The sequence below is a fragment of the Centruroides sculpturatus genome, unplaced genomic scaffold (genome assembly GCF_000671375.1).
Source record: "Centruroides sculpturatus isolate CEXI.00-Female unplaced genomic scaffold, Cexi_2.0 scaffold1343, whole genome shotgun sequence".
NCBI classification, from domain to species: Eukaryota; Metazoa; Arthropoda; class Arachnida; order Scorpiones; family Buthidae; genus Centruroides; species Centruroides sculpturatus.
In genome coordinates, this window is record NW_019385600.1 from 80,954 (window position 1) to 93,252 (window position 12,299).

General features: G+C 27.5%; 1 protein-coding gene across 1 annotated transcript in view; it reads right to left on the reverse strand.

Annotated features, from left to right (window-relative positions):
* Positions 1–1,575: 1,575 nt before the first annotated feature.
* Positions 1,576–12,299, reverse strand: part of LOC111640477 (zinc finger protein 271-like) — a 95,613-nt gene continuing 84,889 nt past the window's right edge. Inside the window, 2 exon segments of the mRNA XM_023386486.1 lie at positions 1,576–2,093; positions 9,152–9,457. Coding sequence (XP_023242254.1) covers positions 1,785–2,093; positions 9,152–9,457 — 615 coding nt within the window. The 3' untranslated portion in view covers positions 1,576–1,784.

Sequence of the window (12,299 nt, forward strand, 5' to 3'; positions counted from 1 at the left end):
AAATACGTCATTTCAAAAGATGATCTTCGTACCTTGCCGATCGCCTTCCCAATTAGAAAAAATTTTCCATTCAAAAAGAATATAACCAATACGTAAGACGAATTTATATATTTATTTATATAATACAATTTATATTTTTCCTTACTTAAAAACAGTAAATTTTTAATAGAGTAANTAATAACCTGAATGTACAATAAATAAATAAAAAGTTGAATGATGTCTAAATTCGTTACCAAACGACTGAAGTATAGACAGGTTAAAGAACTCACATATGTAATATGCATTTAAAAGAAAACGTAAAAATTAAATTTTTAATGAAAATAATAATTCTTGTTGTACGGACTTTTCAAATTTGATAATAAAGAACCGTTTGAACAAATATATTATTTATGAAAAAATGCTTGTAAAACGGTAATATGTATCGAAATATCTTCTGGTACTTTCGAGAATATTTGTTTAAAAATTACTGTACACGATCCTTAAATATGAAATTATCCTTAAAAAGTTTAGTGGTTAATTAAAAGTTACAGTAAACAGACATAAAATAATTAATTAATTAAACATTAAATTCTTCGCAAACGCACAATTGATTAAAATCATCTTTTCGTTTTTTCACACTCTATAGTTACTAGTTATAAAACGCATCAAAGGAAAAACTAAAGAAGTTTCCAAATAGATTTCTACAGATGATTTTACTAGCAATAAAAACCAGGTAAAAAATAAAACATTCTTTTTTCCCTTTGTTTTTCTTCAGTTCCGATATTTATAAATAAAACAAATGTACATAACGAAGATTGCCATGAAGTTTTTTACAGACGAATTCAATATATTTTTACTATTTATATACCTTAAATTAATTTCTGTTAGCTTTTCAAGGTTATGTCCCCATTGCTTAGCGCAATGTTTTTAAACCTTCTTGAATATGTGACCCCTATACAAGTTAAAAAAAAATTCTGGCGACTCTGGCGGGTCTCCAGAATTGTACTTATTTTTTGTAGTGTAGGACCTAAAAACTACTCGTCTTTTTCTTTTACCCGCGACCCCTCTGAAGGTCGCGACCTACAGGTTGAAAAATACTGGCCTAGCGCATCGAAAGCCAAGGCTATTAAACCGCCATTGCGAAAGTCGTTTGGACCTCAATGGCGCCCGAACCGATTTCCAAGAAACTTTTCTTTTACTTGTTTTTTACCGTTGGCATCAAAATTCCAAAGGGAGGAACTGAGAAAAAATTAAACTAACAGAATATTTTTTGCCGCAATGTATCTACATTTCAACTTTTTCTGTTCGATTACCGATGTCCGAAGTACTGCTTCAATAAATTCCTGTTTTAAAAAAAATTTTTTTAAATTTGTTTAGGTTTATTTTTAATTTTGACATATAATGGAGTAAAACTTGGAATTCAAAAATATCCCAAATTTCGAAACGAATTCGAAATATCGTTTCGTAAAAAGAATACAAAAAACATTTTTATCCTGTATTCTGATGGAAGACAATTTAATTTTGATAAGAAAAAAACTTTCTCACAATTCCAAAAATTTTTTATTTTCATAACTTTACTAAGAAATAATTTTTTTCATTTTATGTTTGTAATACAACTACATTAATAAAATTTGAAGAAAAATTCAAAAAGTAATAATAAATGGTAATGTTTGGAACTAAATCACTCCTAACAACTTTCAAAGTGTTTACTATATTTATGTTAATTAATATTCTCTCTGCTATGGCGTTTAATGTGATAATTCACATTACTTTTGAAAGAGAACTTTTGTAAACAATAATCGCACTTAATTAAACGGATTTTTTTCCGTGTGAATGCGAAGATGCCTTACAATATATTTTCTTAGAGTAAAGCTTCGATGGCAATGGTCACATGTAAAAGGCTTCTCTCCGGTATGAATCCTCAGGTGCCTTCGTAAATCCGAACTTTGATTGAACCTTTTTCTACATAACTGGCAACTGAACGGCTTTTCTCCCGTGTGAATCATCCTATGTCGTTGCAAGACGTATTTCCGAGAGAATCCTTTGCCACAATCTCCACACACAAACTTCCTTTCCTTCGTATTGGCGAAATCTACGAAACAGAAAATGTTAAACTTTAATTTTCAAAAGTAATCGATCGTATTAATTACCGCAAAAAGTGCAAAAAACATTACTTCTGCACTTCATGACAGTAAACGCATCACAATAACTTAAAAAATAAATCTAAATTCAATCAAACATAAATAACATTTGTAACGAACAACCCCATGTTTGCATTACAAAAAAGAAATAGAAAACAAGTGTTTATAACAATGACTTCGCAGCGCATTGACAAAAAATGTTCAAGGTTTCTTCGTCGACACAATTTTTTCAATAAGTTTTTAACCAGATAAATCCTTTTCATTCGAAATCCATTTTTGCACAAGTAAAAGTTCACTTCCATCTTCCATTCTTGTAATTTTTCACGGAGATTCAAAAGGTGAGATGTTGGGTCCCCCGCAAGAAGCATCTTAAAGAAAAAATGTACAAATTAAACAAAGAATATGGAAGAATTAAGTTTAATTTTACCTCGAAATTAAGAGAATATTTGAGAAACTTTTAAATTATTGAACAGGAATAAATTTTAAATTAAATATACAAAGGATACTTGGCAATACTTAAGACGAGTGTCGAAATATCTGAAAAATAAATGAGATTCAATCATTAACGTTTTCATTGATTAGTCAAAATAAAGTGATTCCGTCCATTGAATATTTTCAATATGTTAATATCAAAAGCAAATTTTTTGACTCAAAAGGCTCATTTGATCGTACGATAGACGAAACGTCAGTTAGACCCGTTCAGTTATGTCTTTAGGACTGGGTACAAGAAAATGATAAAATTTTCTATATTCCTTAATTTAATTTCAGTAAATACTCACTAAATTTAGGAAATTTGTTTATCTATTTAGTAGATTATCGAATAAGATGGAGAATATATCGCACGTAATTAAATTACAAACGAACATTTACTTGAAGAAAATCCACGTGAAACGCTCGTGAAATCAATGTTCTTGCTGTTATCATTATCGCTTCATCTCGTAAAAGTTTTTCATTTCTTAATGACAGAGGTAAACGTTTATACCTTTTAATAAAACAAATTCTCTCTCCAAATAAATATAGTAAGACGTTACTCACCATTTTATCCGTTACATATTTAAAAAATAAAACAGTGGCTCCACCTGACATTTAAAAAGAAAAATCGTAAACTTCGACATCGAGTCATCAATTCTATTCTGTTCTAATGTTTACGAAACACATTTCCATTCAAATTCATTATTAGTAATGATGCTAACATTTATTTATTTCTTAAAAGTTTCATTACTTGTTATTTTTCAACGATTAGAAATTTTATTTAAAAAATACGTAAAACACAAGTTATGTTGACGTTTGTAAGAAATTCTCTTTAAAAAAGTATGTTTACTGCATTGGAAATTTTTACCTTGGAAGTATTCGCTATTATATTATAATTTTTGTATTATTTTATTAATAATTGTTCATTTCTATTTCATTTATACACGTTAGTGGAAGTGCCAACGTTCTATTCGAAAGAAAATTAATTTCGTTAATGTTTTTCTTATATATTTATGAATATTTTAATTAATTGAATTTGTATTAGTCGGCAAATATTATTCGTTTTATATTCTAAATAAAAATATATAGCATGGAAATTAAAAATCTAGATGTATAGGTAATGAAAAATAATTCAAAGGGCGTCGTTTTTTTTAGTTAAATAAAAAAATAGCATTTTTATTATTTAAATATAAATTTTATATTTNAGTATATGTAAAGTAACGTTATATGTTATATATGTTACAAGGTATATGTTAAAAAATTAATAATACAGCTTATTTAATTGGACTGAATATTTAAAATATTGTGGACGTATAAATTCTCACTGTTGTTTTTTGACTGTCTGTCCATTCTTAAGCTTCAAACGAAGACAGACACATGAAAGCAGAAAGTGGATGTGGCTAGCTTTGGAACAGCAGTCCTAAATTAACTATACATGAACTTTCAGTTTGCACAGTCAAGTTATATAAATTCAAAATTCTCTCCTAAAATTAGTTAGATAGATGAAAAGCACGACTGTATTGCTAGAAATAAATGTAGAAATATGTACTATTTTTAAATTTGTATTCTGTGTAGAATGTAGTAATACATTAATGCAAATTTTACAGATAGCAGATAATAAATAGTTCATATTACAGCTTATAACAGCATTTATGGGTTTTTACTAGAAAATTATTTACTAAGCTGTGTATCTGGTAATCTGTAATAATATTAATATTAGTAATTTGTTACACTTTGGAGTATATTTTAGATTTGCTATTAATTTTTATGTTATAAGATTACATAAATAATTTTACATTTAATAAGAACACATACGTTTAATTTTTTTCCTTAAATTTATTATCATATCATCAAAAAGTTACAAATATCATGAAGTACAGTACACTGACTAAAAAATATATGTAAGTTTATGCTTCTAACACAATAAAGTGTTATAAATTAAGACACTTGGCGGGTTTTCTCATCTTTATTTAGTTGATACGTGTGAAAATTTTTACACGTTTCGGGCTCTTAAGCCCCTCTTCAGCCAACTAAAACATTAAAAAAGAATATAACATACATATAAAAACACAAGTATTGTAGAAATCATAAAAATATAAAACGTACCTTTCACTTACAAAACAGTTCTACAAAATCCCTGATATAAAACATATTCTGGACATAAACTTATTATATAACCAATATAAACTATAAAACATATTCTTGATATAAACATAAACTGGACAACAACTATCAAATTGGTGTACAATTCATTATGCTTTCTACAAAATCCTTATTTCTTTTGATACACATTCACAATATAATACGAATTTACATAACTTCTACAATATTTTTACACGTATCAACTAAATAAAGATGAGAAAACCCAACAAGTGTCTTAATTTATAACACTTTATTGTGTTAGAAGCATAAACAAATTGTAAAGCACGGTTTCATATCATCAAAATATATGTGAGTTATTAAAAATATATTTTTTATCTAATTTTTTATATTTTAAAACAAAACACCAAGAAAAATAANCAAAATAATCTAATGCAAAAGAATTTTTCAGAGCAATAATTAGTTTCTAACTTTTGACAACAAGATTTGTGAGGATAATTTAATCTTAAACCGTGTTCTTTTTGCCTTGTAGTTGTGTTACTAATAGATATTGTTTTTGTGTAAATAATTCCAAGAAAAATAATTTTTAAAATTAAGAATTAAACTTTGCTCAGTTCTTAAGGGGAAACTAAATCCTAATGTACCTGATCTTTTAGTTCGTGTCGAGTGTCGTTTCTTAATAGTTGGTATTTTAAAACAGTTTTCATATCTAAATTAGGTACACACTCATTAACAAATTTGTCTTGGAGAAATTAAAATTTACCTATTTTATTCCAATCGAGATATTTCAAAAAAATTATTCATGTATTCTATGTCTAATACTTGATATTCTAAAATCAAATTTTATTTTGCATGTGTCTAATATTATTTTTTTATGAATAAAGTAAAAATTATATAATTTTTATATTAATTCTCAGTTTAAAAAATTTGCGAATTCAGAAATAAACTCGCGAATTAAGTCACTTCTTTGACTTATTAAATTCCACTTAACGTAATTTTTGATTGGTCAAATATTATTCCCATATAATTCCATTTTTTTTTATATTTTCGATTAAGTAGACAGAAAAGATTACACCTTCATAACCGTTAATAAATTTTAAAAAATTTAAAGTAAATATAAGTTTTTGGTCAATAATTTCAATTACAATTATCATGTATTCATCCTCTAAAATTTCCTGTTAAATGTTCGTGATTCATTACTGTGATTTCATCGGCTGAAATTTCTCCTCACAAATATGACAAAAAAATATCTACAATTATTAGAAACTATATTTATATCTATTCCTACATAACTATTAATTTTATTCAATAAAATATTTATAACTATCAAGTAAAAAATGATTAACAACATCTTTATCACAATAACAATTGGTATATAATACGGTATTGTTATTTTCGATTATAACAATCGAGTAACATATACAGTCGACCCCCTATAATGCGGTAGATACGTTCCACTTTATACGAATTTTGCGTTGTAGGAATCCTTAAATACGTGAGCCAATCACATTCCGACACGTGTGCAGTTTACGGACTACGGCTGTTTGGAAGGTTTTCTTCCATAAAATTAATCTATTCTAGACTAATTCGATTCAACATTTCCAAAACATGTATAATTTTTTGGGAATTATCCGTATAAACTATGCTATAAAGAAAAAATTGTAGGATTACTTACCGAGTGTGCACCGTTCGACGTCGCCATCGCTTAATTAAAAGCTTGTTTTTTCGCAGAGCAGCGCACCAAACGTCTGAAACGTTTTCTAATAAATTATTTTTCTGCGAAAAATTCGCTGAACTTTAGAGACATCATTAATAAAAATAATATTTATGCCCGTATAATAAGAAACGTTTTTATCACAAGAAATGTATAAAATTACAGTACTGTATTACATTTACAGTACCTAATTTGTATACTGTACAGACGTTAGTAAACTCAACTTACCCGCCTAAACTCTCAGTAGCGTTTAAGTAGTTCGGCTGCTCGTCCACCATTGGTCCAGATTCCACCAATCCTGTCGCGACACGAGTCGGCGATGACGTTTTATTGCATTTTATGAGTCTTTTAGGGTCTTAATTAATACGAATACAATCGCAATTTTTTTGCCGCGATATACGAATCCGCATTATATGAATTCGCGTTATAGGGGTTCTACTCTAATTGATTTTATGAATTTAAATAGTTTTTATAAATTTTGAGTTAGAATCTAACTTGTTTGAAGAAACTTCTCAAATTTCTTTAAAATCTGCACATATACAGGTTTTATGAAATTTTCAGTTTAACTTAATTAATTTATCTGACAGGGTATATCAGGATTAATTGATTTTCCTTTTATGTTTCTATAATAAGTAAAGTTTAAATATTATTTAATTTCTTACATTTTGCATAATAAATAATCATTTTATATTAATTTTCATTTTGATTAACGATACTCTATAAAAGTAGTCATGTAGACAATTATTTGTTTAATAGATCGAATTTATATATTAAGTTTGTTTAATTGTTTCATTAGATAAGTATTTTTAACGTATAATAACTACTTTGATTATAAACTGCACATAGAATAATCGCATCATTGCCTTACAGCCAGTTTTTATATGAAAATTGGGAATATACGTTGTTATTTTAATATATCCATTTTTCAAGTAAATAATTAGTTTAAAAAAATCAGAATTATGTTCTAAAAATTCATGTTTTAGTTAAGAATTTAACATTAAAAACCTTAACCCTATGACATCGAATTTACGTTTCTTAATGTGACATTGAAATTAGCAGCAGTTGTACAAGATTTATGTTTCGTCATCACTCCGGTTACTTCTATCACCGAAGAGAAAATGGAATATTATGAGCTAATAACCTGAATGTACAATAAATAAATAAAAAGTTGAATGATGTCTAAATTCGTTACCAAACGACTGAAGTATAGACAGGTTAAAGAACTCACATATGTAATATGCATTTAAAAGAAAACGTAAAAATTAAATTTTTAATGAAAATAATAATTCTTGTTGTACGGACTTTTCAAATTTGATAATAAAGAACCGTTTGAACAAATATATTATTTATGAAAAAATGCTTGTAAAACGGTAATATGTATCGAAATATCTTCTGGTACTTTCGAGAATATTTGTTTAAAAATTACTGTACACGATCCTTAAATATGAAATTATCCTTAAAAAGTTTAGTGGTTAATTAAAAGTTACAGTAAACAGACATAAAATAATTAATTAATTAAACATTAAATTCTTCGCAAACGCACAATTGATTAAAATCATCTTTTCGTTTTTTCACACTCTATAGTTACTAGTTATAAAACGCATCAAAGGAAAAACTAAAGAAGTTTCCAAATAGATTTCTACAGATGATTTTACTAGCAATAAAAACCAGGTAAAAAATAAAACATTCTTTTTTCCCTTTGTTTTTCTTCAGTTCCGATATTTATAAATAAAACAAATGTACATAACGAAGATTGCCATGAAGTTTTTTACAGACGAATTCAATATATTTTTACTATTTATATACCTTAAATTAATTTCTGTTAGCTTTTCAAGGTTATGTCCCCATTGCTTAGCGCAATGTTTTTAAACCTTCTTGAATATGTGACCCCTATACAAGTTAAAAAAAAATTCTGGCGACTCTGGCGGGTCTCCAGAATTGTACTTATTTTTTGTAGTGTAGGACCTAAAAACTACTCGTCTTTTTCTTTTACCCGCGACCCCTCTGAAGGTCGCGACCTACAGGTTGAAAAATACTGGCCTAGCGCATCGAAAGCCAAGGCTATTAAACCGCCATTGCGAAAGTCGTTTGGACCTCAATGGCGCCCGAACCGATTTCCAAGAAACTTTTCTTTTACTTGTTTTTTACCGTTGGCATCAAAATTCCAAAGGGAGGAACTGAGAAAAAATTAAACTAACAGAATATTTTTTGCCGCAATGTATCTACATTTCAACTTTTTCTGTTCGATTACCGATGTCCGAAGTACTGCTTCAATAAATTCCTGTTTTAAAAAAAATTTTTTTAAATTTGTTTAGGTTTATTTTTAATTTTGACATATAATGGAGTAAAACTTGGAATTCAAAAATATCCCAAATTTCGAAACGAATTCGAAATATCGTTTCGTAAAAAGAATACAAAAAACATTTTTATCCTGTATTCTGATGGAAGACAATTTAATTTTGATAAGAAAAAAACTTTCTCACAATTCCAAAAATTTTTTATTTTCATAACTTTACTAAGAAATAATTTTTTTCATTTTATGTTTGTAATACAACTACATTAATAAAATTTGAAGAAAAATTCAAAAAGTAATAATAAATGGTAATGTTTGGAACTAAATCACTCCTAACAACTTTCAAAGTGTTTACTATATTTATGTTAATTAATATTCTCTCTGCTATGGCGTTTAATGTGATAATTCACATTACTTTTGAAAGAGAACTTTTGTAAACAATAATCGCACTTAATTAAACGGATTTTTTTCCGTGTGAATGCGAAGATGCCTTACAATATATTTTCTTAGAGTAAAGCTTCGATGGCAATGGTCACATGTAAAAGGCTTCTCTCCGGTATGAATCCTCAGGTGCCTTCGTAAATCCGAACTTTGATTGAACCTTTTTCTACATAACTGGCAACTGAACGGCTTTTCTCCCGTGTGAATCATCCTATGTCGTTGCAAGACGTATTTCCGAGAGAATCCTTTGCCACAATCTCCACACACAAACTTCCTTTCCTTCGTATTGGCGAAATCTACGAAACAGAAAATGTTAAACTTTAATTTTCAAAAGTAATCGATCGTATTAATTACCGCAAAAAGTGCAAAAAACATTACTTCTGCACTTCATGACAGTAAACGCATCACAATAACTTAAAAAATAAATCTAAATTCAATCAAACATAAATAACATTTGTAACGAACAACCCCATGTTTGCATTACAAAAAAGAAATAGAAAACAAGTGTTTATAACAATGACTTCGCAGCGCATTGACAAAAAATGTTCAAGGTTTCTTCGTCGACACAATTTTTTCAATAAGTTTTTAACCAGATAAATCCTTTTCATTCGAAATCCATTTTTGCACAAGTAAAAGTTCACTTCCATCTTCCATTCTTGTAATTTTTCACGGAGATTCAAAAGGTGAGATGTTGGGTCCCCCGCAAGAAGCATCTTAAAGAAAAAATGTACAAATTAAACAAAGAATATGGAAGAATTAAGTTTAATTTTACCTCGAAATTAAGAGAATATTTGAGAAACTTTTAAATTATTGAACAGGAATAAATTTTAAATTAAATATACAAAGGATACTTGGCAATACTTAAGACGAGTGTCGAAATATCTGAAAAATAAATGAGATTCAATCATTAACGTTTTCATTGATTAGTCAAAATAAAGTGATTCCGTCCATTGAATATTTTCAATATGTTAATATCAAAAGCAAATTTTTTGACTCAAAAGGCTCATTTGATCGTACGATAGACGAAACGTCAGTTAGACCCGTTCAGTTATGTCTTTAGGACTGGGTACAAGAAAATGATAAAATTTTCTATATTCCTTAATTTAATTTCAGTAAATACTCACTAAATTTAGGAAATTTGTTTATCTATTTAGTAGATTATCGAATAAGATGGAGAATATATCGCACGTAATTAAATTACAAACGAACATTTACTTGAAGAAAATCCACGTGAAACGCTCGTGAAATCAATGTTCTTGCTGTTATCATTATCGCTTCATCTCGTAAAAGTTTTTCATTTCTTAATGACAGAGGTAAACGTTTATACCTTTTAATAAAACAAATTCTCTCTCCAAATAAATATAGTAAGACGTTACTCACCATTTTATCCGTTACATATTTAAAAAATAAAACAGTGGCTCCACCTGACATTTAAAAAGAAAAATCGTAAACTTCGACATCGAGTCATCAATTCTATTCTGTTCTAATGTTTACGAAACACATTTCCATTCAAATTCATTATTAGTAATGATGCTAACATTTATTTATTTCTTAAAAGTTTCATTACTTGTTATTTTTCAACGATTAGAAATTTTATTTAAAAAATACGTAAAACACAAGTTATGTTGACGTTTGTAAGAAATTCTCTTTAAAAAAGTATGTTTACTGCATTGGAAATTTTTACCTTGGAAGTATTCGTTATTATATTATAATTTTTGTATTATTTTATTAATAATTGTTCATTTCTATTTCATTTATACACGTTAGTGGAAGTGCCAACGTTCTATTCGAAAGAAAATTAATTTCGTTAATGTTTTTCTTATATATTTATGAATATTTTAATTAATTGAATTTGTATTAGTCGGCAAATATTATTCGTTTTATATTCTAAATAAAAATATATAGCATGGAAATTAAAAATCTAGATGTATAGGTAATGAAAAATAATTCAAAGGGCGTCGTTTTTTTTAGTTAAATAAAAAAATAGCATTTTTATTATTTAAATATAAATTTTATATTTTTACAACAACAAGTATTTTATACTGTTAGATAGTAGAGAAATCGAGGATTTAAGCGTTTACTGTATATCAGTAAAAATAAAAAATTGCGTTAATTTGGTTTATATATTTTGCCGTTACATTGCGCCATGTAAGCTTTAAACTACAGTCAGTAATATATATTATCCTTATATGAATTTATTAATTATAATAAACATACACTATGTCTAAAATTTAATTAAAATAGCACTCTCTAATTAACATTTGATATGAAGAAGTAATTAAATCGGGTCCCGCCGCCATCTTAAATAACGCGCCACTGTAAATGATCGATTCTGAGCGCGTCGCGTTGCATCAAATTAAATAATTTATAAAAATTAAAATAATAAATATGTTTACAAAATAATTGACTATATCTATTCGCAATAGTACTTTAAAACACATCGTACTTATAGTTTAGCATTTCTAATAACAATTAATTAATTTTTGAATTTTCTTATATTTTATATATAAAATGCGAATAAAAAAACATAAATGAGTAAAACTTAATAAAAAAAATATCTGCAACTTCAGAAAACACATATATATATATAGGAATCTATCAAAAAATGTTAGTTATTAATAATTAAAATCGAGAAAAAAAATAAAACTTTCGAGGTAAGGAAATTTCTGTGGTAAAAAGTGAGGTAAGCGATCACGTGACGCCCGTCTCTCCATCGTCTGTAACCAAAACGCCCGAGGGTGAAATAAAAGCGGAACCACCAGTAGAAGTAAAAACAAACATCGACGCGTATCTAGGACTATATATTTGAACGGGAACGAAGATGAAACACGACACTTTGTAATTTATGCTAATTACCTTTTAATATTAAAAAATTAAAATCATCAACAAAATTATAACAAAATTAAAATTTTTTGACTAAATTCGACTACAAACATATAGTAGAACTGGATTAAAGTAAAAGTAGCCTTTTTTCGACGCAAAATTTTTATTAATTAATTTTTTAAATTGGTGCCTAATTGACCGAGCGCGCGTAATTTAAATTTGATGAAGCACGCGCGTGCCAACGGCGTATGATTACAATTATCAGTGCGTTTTTGAAAAACGCACCGATAATTGTAATTTTGTCGAAATAATAATTTTAATAATATAATAATATAAT